Source organism: Vigna angularis, chromosome 3 (genome assembly GCF_016808095.1).
Source record: "Vigna angularis cultivar LongXiaoDou No.4 chromosome 3, ASM1680809v1, whole genome shotgun sequence".
Taxonomy (NCBI): domain Eukaryota; kingdom Viridiplantae; phylum Streptophyta; class Magnoliopsida; order Fabales; family Fabaceae; genus Vigna; species Vigna angularis.
The window spans coordinates 11500300-11521370 of NC_068972.1; the positions used below are offsets into that span (position 1 = coordinate 11500300).

Here is a 21071-nt window from a genome sequence, read left to right on the forward strand (position 1 = left end):
CTTGGTTTGAATCTGTTTTTCTCTGGTTAACAAAATTAAAAAAAAGGTATCCTCTTAATCATTTATTTGATTGATTAATCATAATATAAAATTTTTTAAGTAATAATAGCCTATAACAGTTACAGCACACTAAAACAGTTCAACAGGTTAGAAATATATATATATATATATATATATATATATATATTAGTAAAGCTTAGCATTCAATTCCCATGTAAGGACTAAAAAAATAATAATAAATGAAACAGAATCTGACCAGTCCAACTTTTTAATACAGATATATTAATTATAATATTTTGTATAAATAAATAATAAAGAGATAACAATTATATTATATTACATTTTATAGTAAATAAATTTATTACAAATAAATATTACATTATACAAAAGACTGTGTATTAAATTTGTATACTTCTAAAATAAAGATAGCACTTAAAAAACTACAAAAATACAAAATCTAATATAAAGCTTCTTAAAATAAATACAGGGAATCCAATTTTAAAGTGTAAAGTGATGGAAATGAATCTAGAGTTATACCCGGTTAGCAAGCATGGGAGCTTGGTAATGATAAAAGGGTATCAGCTGTTTATGTTGGCCTGAATAACCCACCCAAATCCAAAGACGAGAGTGGGAAGAGCAGAGCAGAGCATGTAGGGCAGGTTGGCACCTTTAGGGTACTAAAAATCGAGGGCACGTTACCGCGACATTAGGGGTACCTTTTAAAAAAGGGCAGAAATTATATTAGCAGTGGTATCTATCAATTTGATGCATTAGTACCGCGGATAGCTACTCAACACAAACTAGTAACGCATCATCCTCATACATTATACAAGGCAGCTTCTCCGTCAATTTCCTCACACATCCCTTTCTCGCTTTCTCTTTCACTCTCTCTTTCTCTCTCTCTCTCTCTCTCTCTCTCTCTCTCTCTCTCTCTCTCTCTCTCTCTCTCTCTCTTTCTTTCTCTCTCTCTTATTTTCCCTCCCTCTTTTTCATCACTCACTTTTCACTCTCCTCCTCACTGAATAACTTAAATCTCTCCCCCATGTCAACAAAACCTGATTCACTCAGTACCAAATTGAGTTTTTAATTAATTAAATTCCTTTGCTTTGCTTTCATCTTTCAAAATGAACGGCAGTTCCAGCGAAAGCAAGACAAGGGACATGGACGGGCAGCTGGCGGGGCTGGGCTACAAAGTCCGCTCATCTGAGCTCTGTCAAGTGGCTGAGAATATGGAACGTTTAGAGAACGCCATCAACACTGTCAACTCATCCAGGGACATTTCTCAAGTAGTCTCCGACGCACTCCTCTACGATCCCTCCAACATAGGTTTAGGTTCCTGGGTCGACACGCTTCTCTCCGAGCTCGACCAAACCGTCTCGTTGCCCTACGATCTATCTTCGGACCTACCCGATTTGCCCACGGATCCAAATCGCCAACTGGGGATGGTAACCACCGTCGAAGAAGACTCCGGGATAAGACTCGTTCACACGCTCATCACGTGTGCGGATTCCGTGCAACGTGGCGACCTCGCATTCGCGGGCTCCCTCATCGAGAGCATGCAGGCACTGCTGGCTCACGTGAACACCTCCTGCGGCATCGGGAAGGTCGCCGGCTACTTCATCGACGCCTTACGCCGCCGAATCTCGTCTCCGCAAAGCGCAGCGTTTCCAACCTCCCCCTACGAGAACGAAGTTCTCTACCACCACTACTACGAGGCCTGCCCCTACCTAAAGTTCGCGCACTTCACTGCGAACCAGGCGATCCTTGAAGCGTTCAACGGCCACGACTGCGTCCACGTCATCGATTTCAACCTGATGCAGGGGCTCCAGTGGCCGGCTCTCATACAAGCGCTAGCACTCCGCCCGGGAGGTCCGCCGTCGCTGAGGCTGACCGGCGTGGGACCTCCCTCGCCGGACGAGCGAGACACACTACGCGAGATCGGCGCGCGACTGGCGGAGCTGGCGCACTCGGTGAACGTGCGGTTCACGTTCCGCGGAGTGGCAGCGTGGCGGCTGGAGGACGTGAAGCCGTGGATGCTGCAGGTGAGTCCGAAGGAGGCGGTGGCAGTGAACTCGATCATGCAGCTACACCGCGTGCTTGGTTCGGGAATCGATACGGTTCTCGGCTGGATCCGAAGTCTAAACCCAAAGATCGTGACGGTTGTGGAGCAGGAAGCGAACCACAACGGGGAAGGGTTTCTGGAGCGGTTCACCGAAGCTCTGCACTACTACTCCACCGTCTTCGACTCGCTGGAAGCATGTTCGGTGGAGCCGGACAAGGGTCTCGCCGAGATGTACCTGCAGAGGGAGATTTGCAACGTGGTGTGCTGTGAGGGACCGGCGCGACTGGAGCGGCACGAGCCGCTGGCGAAATGGAGGGAGCGGCTGGGCAGAGCCGGATTCAGGCCCTTGCATTTGGGCTCGAACGCTTACAAACAAGCGAGCATGTTGTTGACTCTGTTCTCAGCCGAGGGTTACTGCGTGGAAGAGAATCAAGGGTGTTTGACTCTGGGTTGGCATAGCCGGCCCCTGATTGCGGCTTCAGCTTGGCAAGCCGCGCCGCTAAGAGAGGGTGAAACGGTGCGTTTCCAGCGCTGATGATGAGGAGAGGATGTAACAGAAAAGAGTTGTTTATTTATTCTAGTTACTACTACTAGTAAACACAAAAGAGTGGTGAAAATAATGTATATTTTTGTATTTTTCTTTCATTTTCCCATTTTCCCACACACGTGACTTCCCTTTTCTCTTTCTCTTTTTCTTCAAACCCCAACCAAAACTCTTCTCTTTTTCTCCTTTTCATTTTCCATACTTCCGTCTCAGTTACCCTCTTTCATCCATACAATCACAAAACATTCAAATTCATTTTCTGTCACACTCACTACCAATTCTATCGTTTTAACTCTTTTCTTTCTTCTTCTAATTCATGCTGCTCTTTCTCTCATGAAAATAAAATTTCGAACGTAGTTCTGGGTAACGGTAAAACAAGTCACACAATACACAATATCTTTCCATGCACATTGTCGCATGTAGGATCCATGAAAGTACATATAACTAACTTTGATTTAACATATATTCAAAGTATAAATGAAACTATGATAACAAAAAATATTATATTTTCTACAGAGAAGAAAACCGAGGAGACAAAATAGACCTAAAGAGTTAACAAATTAATGGAGTGGACGTGTAAAATTAGAGTTACTACCAAGATGAAAAAATGGGATCTATATCATACTGAAGATGAATACAGTTTAAAGAGAATAAGAGTTTTTTTAAAAAAATTGTACAGAAGAATATTTTTTGTTGTAAAAGAAAAGGGAAAAGGGACATAAATAGTGATTTTGGTAAGTTTAGAGAGCAATAATTTCTTCTTTTCTTTTGCTAAAAAATGGAAGGTGTATGGAAAATAATCTCACTAGTGGCCCAATTGTAGATAGAATCCCTATGATTTACATTTCTAAACCTATAATTATTTAAGAAAAAAACTGAGGCCAGACACTGAAATTGGCATGAAGAAAAACTGAGAATGTGGACAGAAAATGATAAAATAAAGAACTGAAAACTGTGGTGCATCTAAAGGTACCTAAATCTAATATGTGGAAAACACTGCTATGCTTCAATCAAGGAGATTGTGACCAATACTTAACGCAAAGAGGAACAAGAGAGGAACCTTGTAAGCAAACAAGGAGACATGTCCAAATCAATCTCTCATATACATTAACTATGTCTATTAAATGTACTATAATTTACTTCAAATTAAACGTTGTTTTGAATTATTGCATCATCATAAATACTCTAAAATGTATTAGGATTGACTCAGTGAAGGTATTTTAAAGTTAAAATTTTTCTATCTTCATTGATGAGCTTGATTGAGATTTTGAAAACGAAACTCTAATGATAAGAAAGATTTGAATGAGGGAAAAGAAAATGATGATGAGAATTAATTCACTAACTCTTTTAGGTGTCATTGTTTTTGGTTTGAAATTCGCCTCCTACCCCAATATAAAAAGCATTATTATAGTATTTATTTACTTGGTCCTGTGATGTAGACATATTATTTATATAAATTTAATATAGGAAACCAAGAAGTTAGGTATTTTCTGTTTTCGATTTTCAAAATGGTTGTTGCTGAGACGGCTCCAAAGTCTGAAATTTACATTTCTTTCTCAATTATTGTCCACTTTTTAAAAGAACAAAAAAAAAAGTTTCACTAAAGTATTCCAACAACCCTATGCCTGTTCATTTTTCAAAAATAAAAAATTGCCAAAACCATCTATAGAAAACAGATTTTGTCATAATATTTAATAGTAAACCTAAGTGACAGGTTTTTTTAATGAACACTCCGTGTTAATTTAAATTGTCAATTAAGTCACGCATGTTAACTTAGATTTATCTCATTTAAAACCAATCTTATGATTTGGAAATTTGGAAATATTTAATGGTTGATTCAGTGATTTTCAAGGTTCTTCAAATGTACAATAAAAATACTCCCATTGGTTGTATTGTTGGTGTTAATTACGGGGAAAGTTTTAATATTTTCACTTAAATGATTATAGTAATTACATTAATAAGCCCTCTAATACAAAGAAAAAAAAGGTTATATAATTAATACTTATTTATCTTTTGTACTTTATAAATACTAAGAAATCACCCATTAACTTTCACCACAAAACTTAACTCTTTCACAACCCTTCTCTGTAAACTACAACAAAACACAAAACTATGTTAAAGAGAGCAATAAAATAAATCTTGTAATAGAAAAAAAGGTACATATATTCATGTTGTTATAGAAAAAAGTAAATATATTTTCTTGAGTTAGAATCATTAATTTCAATTGTTTTTAGTTTTCACTTAGTATTTATTTTGATCTCAATATTTATAATAATTATTGTTTTCCTCAAAGTTCGGTATTTTTACTCGACATGGTCTTAATATTTATTAAAAAAAATAATGTGATCACTTTCTTTAGATCAACAATGTTATTAGATCACGATGATCTGAGAGAATGATATAGATTTTTTTTTCTCTAGCAAAATATATACATATTATTCTCTCAAGTCATCTTTAATAAGATTAATATTGATATAATATGAATGATCATTTTTACTTCTAATGATAAATATTTAGATCACATTAAGTAAAAGAATAAAATTGAAAGAAAAATATTGAATGATCCCTATAAAATATTAGGACCAGGAGTATTAAACTTTTTTGTTTTATGTAATTATTAAAAAACAATGATGTGATATTACAATTCAAATCTAACTTTATATGATGTAATCCTACATAAAATTTTAATCAAACCTATGCATAGAGGCACGAGGAACATTGAATTTCATAGCTACTCCCCACGTGTACTTTTTATGACATTTAATATTTTGGAGTTAATTATAAATAATAGTATAAGTTGTACAATTCCCAACTAACTATACTTAAGGTAAGATGCATACTAGTTAACTTAAAAGAACTTTATTCTACATTTGTTTAACATTATTGTATATTTATGATTTTAAATTATCACTGGTAAAGTTGGAAATCTTTTACATAAACTATAATTTGTACATATTTTCCAGTTAAAAAAAACACTTAATTCTTCCTTAAGAATTTCTGTCAAAGAGATTATTGTGCAACTGTTTGTCTTTCATTAACTTTTTCCTTCATTTTCAACTTTCCATATATGTGCCATAGAATGAATATATATATATATATATATATATATATATATATATATATATATATATATATATGTGTGTGTGTGTGTGTATTTTTAGATAAATAGAATTGATCAAAATACTTCTTACTTCAAGTCAATTTAGAGTTTTTCCTAAAAGTTGTCTGATGTTTAAATCAGTTTAGTATAAATATAAAGATAATAAATGTTTAATTAATATTTAACCTATCATTTTACCTTTAAACATCTATTTATAATTTTATAATGACTTTTTTTGTTATTAATGACTTAATTATAGCCTAAATTTTACTAATATTATTTAAATTTTGTTCAGAATGATGTTTTACTTTAAACTGTTTCACCTTCATTATTTCGTCTTTTTTTGATAAAAATATCATCTCAATCACTCGATTAATAAAATAAAAATATTACCTTTAGCAGGCTGAAAAATTAACCTTGTGACCAACTTCAACAAAACAGCATATAAAATATATATATATATATATATATATATATATATATATATATATATATATATAAGCATAGTAAAAATTCTACTTGTAAGAATGTGGTGGCTCCCATTTGTTCTACATTTTGGATTTGTAGTAAATTTTTTACAGCAAAAGATAGCTATAAGAAGTGAATCCGTCTACTACAATTTTTCTTTTAATTATCAACATATTTTTATCAATAAAAATAAATATATCAGTAAAATTTATCAATAAATTTTAAAATTTAAATTATTTACAAATTATTTTGTTAGTAATAAAATTATCACTCTGACTCATTAGTAAATTCAAATTTTTAATATTGATGAATATTTTTTCTTAAAATATATTCAATAATAAATTTTATAAATAAATTTCGTCAAATAATTTTAGTTTTTATTATCGATGAATTTTTTTTTTAATAAATTCATTTGAAAAATACATTTTTTTTAAGTATGGAGAATTTTTTTTGTATATGTTAAAGGAGATGAGTAAAAAAGAGAAGAGAAGAAAAGAAAAGAAGGAGAAAGAAAAAAACAAGAAGATGAGAACAAGATACAATGACACTTGATGACAATGATGATTGAAGTTGAAGAAGAAGAAAAAAAAATAGAAAAAGAAGGAGTAAACGAATATTACAGTAAAGACAATTACAGAAAAAAAAAAAGGAAAGGATAAAAAAAAATGAAAAAAAAAGACAAAAGAAAGATTAAATCACAGTATTTGAGAAATTTTATTAACTATTATAATATTTGAGAAATTTTACTAACTATTATTGTAGGTTAATAATTACTATAAATATTTATTATCAAATTTGCTATTGTGAATAATTATTTATAAAATTTTTATTCATTGATAAAATTTATCAACAAAACTTTACAAATAAAGTTTTAATCATCGATAATCCATCTATAAATTCAAATTACCTACGCACTTACTATTTATGAAGAATTTTTTTTAAGTAATTTATTTAATTGTCCAATTGAAAGACACAAAAGACTAACAAATTTTATTTATTTATAATCTATAATAGAAATTCCTTTTTAGTACATATTTGACTTCTTAACACACTCTTTATTCAATATAAATGATCGATTATCTCTCTTCCATATTTATTTTTTAGACTTAAACTCTTTACTATTGAAATGTCATTCATTCTCTCAAACCGACAACTTCAAACTCATCTCATCTTAAATACAAACTAAACAACATAAATAAACTATAAATGATGATGAAGCCTTCGGTAGTGAGCACAGGGTCCACACGCATTTGAATGAACTGGAACTAAGCATTTTCTTCATATATTTGATGTCAATGGTTTTGTTTGTGCATAATGATGAACAAGGCATAAAGCAAGTGGCTACGAGAAATCTCTTTTTCTGGGATTCAACGCCCACAAACAAAGGAAACTTTCAAACCTCATGTATCCTTATACAATCACGCAATGCTACATAACACAAGGAAGCTTCAAGAATTTGATGTCTAGGTTCCTTGCTCTTATTCTGACACAACTTTCACAATTGATAGATATTTTCCTATTGTAATCATCATTTAAGGTTTTGAGATTTTCTTTATATAAACATTTCATACATTAAAAGGTTGAGAATTTTTTGACAGCATCAACATCTTTTAACGTTTCCACACAATTTCTCTCTATTAGATCATATTTTCATATTTCATTCCTTTTCCATTCTCAATAAGTTTATTTTTTACTAACAAACACACCATCAATATTTAGAAGCTCTCATTATTTCTAAAGTGTTTTCTTAAATAAGGCGGCACAACTTTTCCGTACTCTTTTTATAGCCTTCTGAGGGAGGACCACTACAAGTTTCCTTATATTGTAATTTGTATACAATTTAAATATTGATTCTTAATTAAACATTTTATATATTTTTGTTTTGTTTTATATTGTTATTCATTTTAAGAAATGGAGGATCTAGAAGAATTCCGTTGTAAAGTAAATTTACAGTGGGACAGCTTTAATTAGGCAACGGGTTTTCAGTGGCTGCCCTCTACAATACTATTCCAATCACAAACAACAAACAGTTCATTGAATCACAATAAATAACAATTAAGTTTCAACCCATATTACATTAATGCAATTTAATTTATTACCACTCCATATTTTGATAAATTTCATGTTTTGAAACAAAATCTAGAAGCTTTCTTTCACTTTTATGATTTGTTGATCGATTAATCTGCATGGTTTAAGAAGAATCAATACAAAACGGAAGAAAGAACCATAAAGAAAGTGAGGAGAAGAGAAAGATGGATGCAATGTTTCATAAGTTTTTGTATATTCTAGTGAGGTCAGAGAGAGAAAAGGTTTTGATCTTTGGTTACACGACAGAAGAAGATAAGTAAAAGTGAAATTAGAGATTCTATAATTTCGGCGACTAGAAAAGCTAGTTTTATGGAAGTGATTCATGATTGCCTCAAACCAACACAAATAAATAAGATCAGTTGCAACGCCGCCCAATGAATTAATCAATAATAAATAAACAATGGGGAGAAGACAGAAATGAACAAGAGCAGAATAAATAAATGGTAGCAGACCAATAAAGAAAGTAACCGCAAAAGGGAAGGAAGAATGAGAATGTGTGGCACTGTGGTGTCATGTGAGTAACAGTGCAGTGCAGCTCACTGTTGAAGCCTTCAATGGTCAATTGCTGGGGTCAATAGGCATGCTAAGGTATATATGTACTTCACCAAGTGCCACGTTAGCGACCCAATTTCTCTCTCCGTCACATGCATGGAAAATATATAAAATTGAAAGGTTCAGAATGAGAAATGGAGAAAAGGAAAAGTGAAAGGGAAAATGGTAATATCTGAATATGTGCAAGTGGCACAGCAGCACCTTTGGCTTTAGTGGAGTCACATAGCTATCATGCGTACCAGCTCATGACTCTCTTAAGTCTATGCTAAAACTGCTATGCTTCTTCCCTTAGTTTCTCTATCTGTGTTGGAATTCTTTGGCTACACTCTTGGCCAAGAAGATGCACAAACAACCAAGTGGGGCCTACATCAGCATCCTTATTTTATTTTTCTGTCAATTTGTCAAGTGAAGAATCGCAGACTCCTTCTCTCCTCAATGCACCCATTTTCAACCATCGAACGTGTCCTGTGAAACCAAACCCCGCGTTCTCTAGTCTCCACTTCATCACCTTTGTTTTGGCTTGGTTTTTGGTGTGATTGGTTTCTCTCTCTTTTTCTTCCCTCTTTCTCTCTCTACAATGGTGTCAAATGAAAATACAACTGCACCCTTTTGTTGAAAGATTATAAAAACTCAATCTTTGGAATCATTACATTGGGTGGTGGTTGGTTTCTGATTTTCCTTCCCCCATGTGCTGACTTGGCTTTCTTCGCCTTGCTTTGTTTTCTCTGTCTATTCGGGTCTATTGGCTCTCCTCTTTATCTGGTTTTGGGGTTGAAAAGCTCAGTTATTGAGGATTGAAAGAGTTCTCTTCTGCCTTACTGCTACTGGGTTTGCGTTCATTTCGTTGAGGTGTTCTTGGCCCTTCTCGGATCCAGCTTCATCTGGTATAAAAGAGTTAATATTTTCATTATGATATTATTATCATGTTATTTGCTTTTTTTACTTTTTTTCCTCTATTGATTTTATTTATTTATTACCGGAGCACTTTTCGGGCTTCAGCAGCTATGGGTTTAGTTGGTTTCTGTTATTAGACGTTTATTGACTATGTGTTTTGGGATTCAAGATTGTTAGATGAGGAAAATTTCAAGCTTCCTATTTTCTCCATCTTTACACATTTTAAAAGCTCCTTTTTGTTTGTTTAGTATTGAATATAAGATGGTGCAAGTGAATTTGTTTCCTATAACAACTATTTGTGGGATAACTTATAGAATTTTTCTGAACATGTTGCAATCTGGACGTGAATGGATTTCTGGTTTTTCCGCACTGTTCATCTTTCATTTTTGACTAATTTTCAGAAGTTGCTTGTCATATACACAGAAGACTTGCATAACTTTTGGTTTTCATAGGGCTCACTTAGCTTGACTCTTAAAGCAAAACTGCTACTTACAGATTCAATATTTCTGGTTTTCTGTATTCTTTCAGGTCATTGATAGTATCATATAATAATACTTAGCTTATAGTTGAAGGAAGGTGATGATGGGAGAAGGGTCGAACTATTAATCAATCCTGAATAGTAGAGGTGGAGAAGATGGAAAACACAGGCCTATGGATTCAGAAAGAGGGCCACAGAAGAAAATGTTCATTGCTTGGCATATTGAATGATAGGGAAATGTCAGAGGAAGACTCTTCAAAAACACAGTTAAAGAAGATGATTAAAAGATCAAACTCTCAAAGGGCAATGGCTGTAAATGCTATCCAATCACAAATTAGCAAATTTTTCTTCAAAGATTTATTCTTTCGACGAGTCCATGGATTGGACAGTAGGATTCCAAAGCATGTGGTGAGTGTGGACGAGAAATACGTCCGACGCTGCCTTGAATTTATACACAACACTGCATTAAGAGCCACAAACATGGAGAATTTATCAGAAAGCTTGAACACAGCTAAATTTTTTTGTGGAAATGCATATGGTTCAGGGCATTTTGTCTTTGAATGTCCTATGGCTAGTGAAACTGGGAGAGTAGTCATAGGTGCTGATACTGGGGATCGGTGGACTTTAGGTACAATAATGGGAACCAAGAGTATGATAAATATATTGAATAGCACACTTCTTCAGCAATTTGGTGCTGCACATAGAAGTGACAATTTGAACAGGATGAACTTTTCTGATCCTGAAGGATTGGTATGCTATGATTTTATGGACTCTCCTACTGATTTACCCATCACTTCATTGTATAAATTAGAAAAGGACAAACAAAGTCATAAATATGGCTCCATTTCTGTTCATAAAAGGCTTGTTTCCACTTCTAGCACAACCTCTACATATTCTGATCGATTGTCTTCAGCTTCTTCTACTCTATCTCAGGGAATGATCCAATGTACATGGAAGCACGGGATTCCTCATTTTGTTTTTTCTGCAGATGATCAGAAGGAGGTCTATGTGGCAAAATCGAGGAAGGTAAACTCAACCGATAACAAGGCTTTGGACAATGTGTATGAGTTTCATTTGAACAAAGGTGGCCAAAAGGGTCACGAGATTCCCGACAAGGATTTGCCATTTGTTGGGAAGATGCATGTATCAACAAGCTTCACCCTTTGCCCGAACAATTGTAGAATAAGGGAGACAGAGTTTACATTGTTCCTTAACGTTGAAATTAACGACAGAGAAATGTCAACCTCACAGCATTCTCACAGGAAGAACAAGGGACTGTCAAAGAAGGTTTCACAAGTTTTTAGAACTAGTCCATCATCAAAACGCAGAACACTCTCAAAGTTTGGTGGGTCAAGTTCCATGACTGAGAGTTGTCCGTGGGAGCCTAATGCTCTTGGTGGGACCAATTTATTAGAGACTGACACTCCAAATTCTGAGATGGCTGCCATTGTTGTGAAAAACCATCTTCCTAGTAAACGACCAGAGAAAGTAAGAGGGGGTTGGGGTTTAAAGTTTCTTAACAAATCTGGTGGAGATCAAGTCACAGTGCCTTCTGAAAGTTGTGATAAAAATAATGGGGACTGTTCAACTAGCATGAGCATTCTGATTCCTGCAGGCTTTCATGGTGGACCAAGAACCAGAAATGGTGGGCCATCCAGTCTGATAGAGAGATGGAGATCTGGTGGCCACTGTGACTGTGGTGGTTGGGATGAGGGTTGCCCTCTGACAGTACTTGAAAGAAGATCTAACAAAGCTGAGCTGTTGTCTAAAATAGATATACAATACGAGTGCAAGTCAGTTGATTTGGTTACTCAGGTATGTTTATATATCCCTTATATTTTTCTTCTTTCTCTTTTCTGTTTTTCTTTTATTCAGAAGCTATCATGACATTTCTGACATCTCAATTATGCTGACACTACAGAGTTTATCTATCATTTGTTTTCTCTTTTCTGTTCAAACAATGTTAGTGATCTTATATATGTTTTGCTAAACAGTGTTTTTTTCCTGTTTGTGTGCAATTCTCCACAAAATTTTAGACATCCATGCATCTGTGATTGTGTATTTGCTTTCTGTTCTTATTGAACAATTAATTTGGTTTTCTTTTTAAAGTATGAATGAGATGATCATACCCTTCAAATTTCAGGGTTCAAACGATTTCGGCCCCACCTTGAGGATGGTTAATGTTCGTGATGGTCTGTATTATATTCATTTTCATCCACCTCTGTCTGCACTACAGTCTTTCTCCATTGCTGTGGCAATAATTCATGCTCAAAGTCCTACTCTTCAGCCAAATCTTGCACAGGAGCTGTCATAACTAAAGTTAGATACGAGGTTATTTAGCAGTGATCATTCTCTTACTGTATTATAAGAAGTGAAGAGAAGATTTAGGGGATTTATACGTCAATCGGGTTTTCATTATATGTGTAGGGTTGTAATTTTAATACAGTCAGATGTTATCTTATTTAGGAGGATTAGCTCTGTTTGTCTTTTCTCACAATTCATAGTTTGTAACCATCTTTCTCCTCATTCTTTTTGTTGAAGAGGATTGATTGTAAAAGGGTTGTTGCAGAATATTGGTAAATTATAGCATTGAGATTGAGCTTGTTATAGTTGTTAATGAGAAGGAAATATCCAATTTTTACTCATATAGCAACACATATGTTCCATGAATGTTATATATCAATATCTTCTTGTATGGAATAATTTGCTTTTGCTTTTGAATTCATACTTGAATTTTGCGTTTCCATGCTGAAAATACACCTCCCTTCAATTGACTGTTCATTAGAACATGAACATGAATACTTCTTGCACATTATATTTGTCTTACAATTCTTGTCAGGTGGTAACAGAAGGCTATTGCAAAAGATGATCCTGCACAATCAAAATGTCATCTGAAAGTTGATAAAAACAATAATTTTGGCATAAATTAGAAAGTCTAAACAACAGTGCTTTGACGAGTACTGCATGTGAGAAATTGAATTATTTGGATGACAGTGAACACTTAAACCCCTGTTTTTCATGTGAATCATATTGCACCCAAAGGTTAGCTTGAAAAGGCAGATATTATTTTGTTGTGGCTGTGGATTTTTTGTTTGTTTGTGCCATGTTTCCACCATGCTCACAAATATCTGTGTATATTAACAATTAATAGAACAACTTCGTCAAAGATCACTAAATTAAATTAATGAATTTTTTAGTCAAGTATGGTTTAATTAAAAATAATAATTAAATTGTTAGGCCATGGTCAAATATAATCCAAGATTTAAAAGTCTGACCTCACGCATTTTGATGCCAAATTTAAGCACGTTCGAAGTCATTACGGGTCATTATCCCACTACATATTTTGAATTATATTAATTAGAGTTTTATTATGTATGTATGAGTAAATAAACGGTAATATGATGTACTGTATATAGTTAGAAAAGGATAAATTCTATCTCTAAAATATTATTTCATCACAGATGATTAATTTTAAATTTAGTCTTTATACACTTCTATCTTCATATTAAAGCATCTCCAATAAAGGTCATATAACCAATAATAAACAACTAAAACTAAACAAGTTTACGTTGTACGTATCATCAAATTGGACAAGACTCTTTCCTTCAAGGGAAATTAAAAATGAGATGAAATAGTGAAATCTATAAAAAAAAGTATAAATTAAAATCCGTGTTGTATCCCTGTATTCGAAGTTCTCATAAACAAATATGAATTCGATATGATTCAAACAGATAAAGCCATCTGATAGGATGATAGAAGTATGATGTTTTCGTCGTCACATATGGAAGTTTGTGGCTTCAAGAGGCATCTTATGGCATATCCCCTCGTAATTAACGTTACTCTTTAAGTTAAGGGTTTTATGAAAGTTTGTATAAAACTATATGCACCCACAGTCCCCAAACCCATTTGACCGTTTTCAGTTTTATTTTATCTACTGCAGAATATAAAAGGAATATGTGGATCCATTTATTTTCCACATCTACTTACGCCCATGTTTTTGTCAAGAAATGTTTGTGATTCTTATAACCATTAGACGTGTAAGAAAAAATATGTATGTTGTGATAGAACTTATAGCCTGATGAATTAAGTTACGGAATAAATTTGACTTAATTATTTGAAAACCCAAATATCTTAGAAATTATCCTCATTCATGAAAACCCACAAATTGCCCAAAAGATGCAATGTTTTTTATTCTGCGAACTTCTCCAAAATAAGGAGTGTGTAACGTCCATCTTTGTCATTTATTCTCAACTTCTCAAAGATTCAGAGATGATTTAATAGCACCTAATTTTTTGATTTTAAAAGAATATGGTAAGTATTATCTCTGGAATGTAAATGCCATTATTTGTTGAAACAAAACAACTATTGCACGAGTGAAATCCAATAATTTTATTTGTCCTTTTTCCTTTTTACTCTATTTTGCCATGTTATCACCAAAAGAAAAAGTTAATAATATGTTAACAATTTTATGTTGCGATGAGAGAGACCAAATTATGAAAGATCAAAATCCTGCTCCCAGAAGTATCATATTAAACTAAAATCAGTTATGTTCATTCTGTGTCTCCTTTCTTGTCCTGAAAGGACAGAAGTATCACATTAGCTTGGTACTTGGTTTACTATTGAAATAGAGAGGGTTTTCCGTGTTTGTACCTACACTTGTAAGGCTGTAAAGGATATATGGTCACTGCCAGTGAGAAAGGGGATTTCAGTAGTAAATGCAATAAAATATTATGTAGTTCAAGCACAACTCTGTCACTAACACCAGTGGAATAGTTTTTCGAACTTCATACCAACTCAAAGTAGATATCAGTGCCTTCTAGATTGCTGTTGTACAACTAATTTAACTACTGAACACTTGATCATTAACAATTTACCGGGACCTTATCAATCGCTGATTCGATAATGGGGTTGTGGCTGCAAACAGGATAAAAACATATGAGACGAACTCTAGAACTAACTTTTTTCTGCATAAGCTTTATGTTGTTAAACAACGGCATAAAGCTTATTGAAATAAGTTTTAAAAGTTATAAGAATGTTAAATTTGATTTCATAATTTTAATCAAACATAGGGAATGCAAGGGAGGAATTAGAATTTTAGATATGATGTCAAGACAAATAAACTCTACAGAAAGAACTTCTTAGATGTCGACCTATATCCGGGCGTGGAAAGAATTACCCACTTTTTCTATCTCACTCTACTAAGTATTCCTAAAATCCCATTCTAATCACAAAAGGATATTTGCACGTGAACGATTGCTTTCGTCAATTTAATACAAGTAGAAAATTGAAAATTCATATCCATCAATTTTAATTAGAATACACTATAATTGAAAACTTTCCATTCTAAATAGAGATTTGTCTTCCAAATCCCACTCTGGATATATATGTATGTTCTTGCAAAAGCAAACATCAAAGATCATCTCTTCATTCTTCTCAGCTTTCACCTTTAACTAAATTATTAATAAGTGAAATGCTTCTGAATGTCCAAGGGGTTAAAGGGACAAACTAAAGTAGTCGCTTACAAACAACGAAGAGATTCACAACAGTCTATATAAATTTGGTTAAAAAATTGAGGAAAATTTACTTTACCCTTTCCACGAGAAAGACTTGGGTGGAAATAACCCAAACGTGACATGTTGTGTTGGATACATTCAACAAGAAACTGATATCTCATTAAAATACCTTCATATTAAAGAGAAGCCACCGTGCCTCCAGGTACAAGGATTTATGTTCTATAATGGCTGCGGTAATATTGGGAGTAACTAATGGCAACCTCCGATGAAGCACAATGGTTCTTCCAACGAAAACCAAATCTTCTAGTTTACATTTTGGCACCATCTTTCAAGTTATTGCTCACTGTGGTTAATTCGTCATGATACCGAGAAACAAGAGTTTGTCTAAAATGTATGCTTAGAAACACCGCATGAAATCCCCGTTCTACTTCTTACCTTAAAATCAGAGGTGGGATTTTCGACAGAAATCTAAACTTGACCTTTGCTATCTAAAATTACATAATCTAATATTCCTAAAAATAATCATATGAATATGATAGAAAACTGAGCCATTTATTCAATAAATAAAAAGAAATCTGTCAGAAGTCACATTCTTGGACCTGCTACATACTTTTATAGTAACTGTGAATTTAAGAACAAATGGCTTAATTTCAGGGATATCAGGATAAAAAAGTATGACCCACATTTCATAACACAGATGTAAACATCTTGTCCGGAAAATAGAGCACTCAAATCCTTCGACCATTAAGTAAATGAAATGAAACTCAACTAATTCATTCTAGATAATATGAACAAGGACCCTTCACTTATATCAAACTTGATCAATCTTATTTTCATTGCATTTGCATTCTAGATAGCAATACTTCTCTTGGGCATTTCATCAAACGGACTCTCGTCACTTCAAAATTGCTCGTTTCTAAATATGATTTGATCATGACATTACACGAGGAATACCCAGAAATTAATACAAAGGAATGAAGTTGGCAGTTGTTTCAATGTCTAATATATTTAGAAACATAATGAAGCATCAAGCCACCTCGGACATCAAGAGCTCGTTGAATGGAAGACAGGTCTAGGTGGTGACGGGACTATTCTTTTTTTCTGCCAACGGCGTCTAAGCGAAGAGAAGAGATGGTGTGAAGATATAGATGCAGGCCACAGAGAGAGTAGAAACAAGCCACCCAAGATTGATTACTTTAATGACATTGAAGGTGGGAACTTATCTAAAGACTTGACAACACATTCAAATTTGGAACCGATGAAAACGTGAAAGATCACATCACATTTAGGTTAGTGTCCATCCAAGTCTTTCTTCCCTTTCCTATCTCAACATCCTCCATAAATATTCCTTTCAAATTTCAAGAGGCACGGAATGAAAGCCACGTTTAGATCCCAAGTCAGTAAACAAAAAAAACAGCAACCAGCAACTAATGGGACAAACCCCATCTGCATTTCAATATATATTTTTTTTCTTTTTGCAATAATTCTGAACTCCAGAGTAAAAATAATGGAATGGATAAAGCATTAAACCACAGTACCAAAACTCAGTATTCAGTATACACACACTCACGCACACATTTCACTGAGTAAATGCAAGCAAGCACCTGCTAGGAGGACTGGGAAGAGAGTTTGAGGCATTCACTCTGGCATCTCCTAAGACAAATGTCATTCCAATTTGGCACTTGATGTTGGTTGACACAAACAGTGCGGGCACAGGCATCAGCACATGCATCAAGATCGGAAACACCACAAACCGTGACGCAGGTATCGGGAATGGGGTCTTTGGAGAAGGAGCCAACCTTCTTGAGCATCCTCTTGGATGTGCAGACCCTCTCACACACGAAAATTTCATCAGAACTCCTTTCCCTCCCTCGAGCACTCTTCAGCCGCTGCTCCTCTGCGTGCCGTTTCTTCACCCGAAACGCTTGCCCTGCAACCACCACAGGGATCGCCGCCCCCAAAAGCGACCACCAGATTTCAACCATTTCTCACCCACAAAGAACGAACAAATTCTCCTCCTCTTCTTCTAGTTCACATACTGCACACTCGCAACCACACGTTACAGAGTTTCAATCGTTAGTAATTATTGTTAATCGTATACATATAGCAAACCCTAGACACGCGCGCGCGAAGCGAAACAGAGAGAACACTGTAATGTGTTGAAATGCAATCGGAAAAGAATGAGAAATGGAGTTCATATTATGCAACGAACTGAATAAAGACGATGCAAATTCGAAAGTGAGCGGCTTTGTCTAAGTGAGGAAATCAAAGAGTGAAGAGAGTATTGCATTTACCGGCGGCGGAGAAGAGCGGCGGAGACAGCGAGGCGGTGCTTCTACGGCGTAAAACCCTCACTGAACTACTTTTTCACAACAATGAGCCATCGGTATTTAGGTTTCTTGGGGTTTTTCCTACAAGACTAGAAAAAGAATATTCGTTCACTTTCCATTTAAAAAAAATAGGAAAATTCTTATTGGACTGGCATTTGTATCTACTTTTTAATTATAATAATAAAAATAAAAAATTCATTTTTATCATTTTTTATTATTTTATTTTAAGTAATTAATTAAATTTAAAAATAATTATAAAATTTTAAAAATAAAAATAATTTATACTGATGAAAAAATCGATAATAAAATGTAAAAGGTTACTAAAAACAATACTATTATTCTTTATTAACGACTGTAAATTATAAATAATATAATATAAGTTGTATTTTTGTGGATTCATTATGTTCTTAATTAATCTAAAAATATATAGTCTTAGTTTATTTTCACGCTTTTCATTTATTTAAAACTTGTACCGATTTTGTATATTTTTAATAAGTGTTTTAATTTATTTTTAGCATCTTATTAAAGTATTTGCATTATCAGTCAATTAAAAATATTTTAAATACAATTTTTTAAGTATTTATTTATTCGAAATTTGGTCATTTTACGGTTTAAGTAGCCTTCAAATATACAGATGAATTAAATTATATGGAAGGTAATTAAAAAGTCATAGACGAACTTATTCTTACCCATCATAAAAAAATATTTTAAATATTGTAACCACAATTTCCTGAGGACATACAATAGTGTAGAAACTAATTAACTGTTAAAATATTTTCTGAAAAATATACATATAAATACTTTAAAAATCATAGCTATGAATTTTGTGAAATTCAATTCAATTTAGTTTCAATAACTATTTTTTATGTAATTCAATAATTCTATTTAGGAAAGATTCAATCATAAAATTTAAAGAAGTCTAAGAATCTAATTCAATAATTCAACACAAATTTGTTTGAGTTCAACTAAGAATAACAATGTAAGGCACGATTTCACCATACTACATTCTCGTTCACTTTCATCCATTTCTCTTCCACAGATATTAGATTGTGAATGTGTTTCACATTGTATGTCTCATATATCTCGATGACAACCTTGTAGAAACCAAAACCAAGCATTGTTTTTATGTACATAAACCAAACACTAAAGGAATATATTACAGAAACAAACCCAGACATGAACTTAACTCTTTTATTTATTGTATCAATCCTTATCCCAGATCACAAGATGCTAACAAGTGTTATTTTTTGGTGTAACATTACACTACCAACCCAGTAACTAACGTAATCCAATTCAACATTCAACCCATCTTAGCATCAGCAGAACCTGCATGCATTTTAGCACAGTATTCAAACAAGCTCCCATCAAAGCATCTTCTTACAGCTTCTTTAGACAGGAAGCCTTCCTCATCCTTAGCCAGAATGTACAGAGCCCCCCATTCAAATTTAGCAGCCAACCTGTCACATTCCTATGTCAAATTATGCCATAAAACTAAAGTTGAGATCGATGTCAGAATTAATAATACTCACCACCCAAATGGGTCAAACGCATTTCGGTTTCCTTCTGTCAGATCCCACATCTCCCCAAGTGTGAGCTTGTCCGGAACTGTACGAGCATACTTACTGAACATGTTCTCAATATTCGCTGGCACATAACTGTGGTTTATTTCATTAAGTACAAATCAATGTCCAAGAAGAGGTTATTTGGCAGTCATAACTGACAGATTGTTTGTTAATCCAAACTAATTTCACTTACCGTCCTTCTGTGTCATAAACTCCAGAGTCACTTCCATGTTTTGCTTTGTGTATGTTATGTATGTAGATGGGGAAAAGGAGAGAAGGGATCCAACTCTGTGCAAGTACAAATTCAAAGATGAGCCTAAAAATTTCTTTTGGCTTTATTTTTTACTCTAAATAAATCATCGACAAGCTAACAACTGATATGCAGATTCTTAATATATGAATAGTGTAAAATGCGCTTAAGAGCTTAATCCCAAAAGTATATACAGCATTTTGTATTGTTCATTTTGTCCCCTTTTGGTTCTAACTACCTAAGGAAAAAAGAAAAATCAAGAATGACTCACAGGCTGAGTAGGGAAACTCAATCCAATATTGATAACAATGGCCATTATAGCAGATGCAACAATATTAAATCCAAGAGAACGCATCCCTGATAAACAAAGATAAAAGAACTTTAGATACGGTCGATGACAATGTCGACCCTGTTGGAAATCAAAACTCTTACCCTTGTAAGTCTCCCAAGGGTAAATGATACCATTGCCATCTTGATCAAAAAAAGCAACATGCTGCTGAAGAACAGACAAGTCATTGTGCTTGTGGCCCTGTGTTCCTTGAGGGTGGCTTGCATCAGGAGCTTTCAATGCTCTGGGCATGTCTGAACACGTCCCATGAAAAAAAAATGGCTTGGTTACACATATAAGAGGAAATTTAAATCCATTTATAAGAAAATTGGTAAAGGTACTCTATGCTTTCTATGTCCTTGTTCTTCAAAATGAAATTTACTCGGAAATCAAAACTTAAAAGAGGCAATATACTTACTTATACATATAGAGGTGTCTTCGCAAATTGCAACATAAAGGGAGAGAAATCATGAAGCAATAGTAATAATGCGGTATGAACCACGATATTGACAAAAAGTATTCATGCATGGTCCTTTGGATATAGTAACAATATTAATGCAGAAAACAAATATGACAGCCCATCTTATTAGAATCTGCACAAATTAGTATGATCCTACAACGTTACTTCAGTTTTGGACTAATACTTACATGGCTTTGGCAGAGAATTTTCCAAATCATTTCTGACCCTTCTCTGTGTAGTAACCGGTGCCTTTTCAGCTTCAGTCATCAATGAATCCCTCTCCATCACTGTAGCCATTATGATATTAATATGCTTCTTCTCTTTCTCACTGATTCGTGTATATATATATCTTCGTTTTGGCCTCTCCTTTTATGGAGGAGCTAGTTGCATCACCAATAAATTATATATAACTTGTTGGAGACAGTAGAAAGAGCCAGCAAGT

The 21071-nt window shown here is 34.1% G+C and overlaps 4 protein-coding genes across 6 annotated transcripts; 2 read left to right on the plus strand and 2 right to left on the minus strand.

Annotated features, from left to right (window-relative positions):
* The first annotated feature begins 340 nt into the window (after positions 1–340).
* Positions 341–2723, plus strand: LOC108340908 (protein SLENDER RICE1-LIKE 1). Its single transcript, XM_017578474.2, has one exon. It carries the CDS (start codon positions 1125–1127, stop codon positions 2595–2597), a length of 1473 nt encoding a protein of 490 aa, XP_017433963.2. The 5' UTR covers positions 341–1124; the 3' UTR covers positions 2598–2723.
* A 6059-nt stretch (positions 2724–8782) lies between these two features.
* Positions 8783–12837, plus strand: LOC108343292 (uncharacterized). Its single transcript, XM_017581483.2, has 3 exons — positions 8783–9698; positions 10237–12001; positions 12330–12837. The coding sequence occupies exons 2-3, from the start codon at positions 10343–10345 to the stop codon at positions 12498–12500; spliced, it is 1830 nt and encodes a 609-aa protein (XP_017436972.1). The 5' UTR covers positions 8783–9698; positions 10237–10342; the 3' UTR covers positions 12501–12837.
* A 2052-nt stretch (positions 12838–14889) lies between these two features.
* On the minus strand, positions 14890–18151 carry LOC108341884 (uncharacterized protein At5g64816). 3 transcript variants are annotated; one of them, XM_017579547.2, is made up of 3 exons: positions 17994–18151; positions 17304–17737; positions 14890–15100 (listed from the first exon to the last, which is right to left on the minus strand). In XM_017579547.2, exon 2 carries the CDS (start codon positions 17682–17684, stop codon positions 17307–17309), a length of 378 nt encoding a protein of 125 aa, XP_017435036.1. In that variant the 5' UTR covers positions 17685–17737; positions 17994–18151; the 3' UTR covers positions 14890–15100; positions 17304–17306. The 3 variants fall into 3 exon arrangements, with proteins under 3 accessions (XP_017435036.1, XP_017435038.1, XP_017435035.1); XM_017579549.2 differs by lacking the exon at positions 14890–15100 and adding an exon at positions 16358–17047; XM_017579546.2 differs by lacking the exon at positions 14890–15100 and having other exon boundaries at positions 17150–17737.
* Positions 18152–19202: 1051 nt separating this feature from the next.
* Positions 19203–21006, minus strand: LOC108341114 (peroxygenase). The gene is made up of 6 exons (XM_017578753.2): positions 20818–21006; positions 20274–20423; positions 20113–20198; positions 19785–19879; positions 19559–19684; positions 19203–19486 (listed from the first exon to the last, which is right to left on the minus strand). Exons 1-6 carry the CDS (start codon positions 20924–20926, stop codon positions 19330–19332), a joined length of 723 nt encoding a protein of 240 aa, XP_017434242.1. The 5' UTR covers positions 20927–21006; the 3' UTR covers positions 19203–19329.
* Positions 21007–21071: the final 65 nt, after the last annotated feature.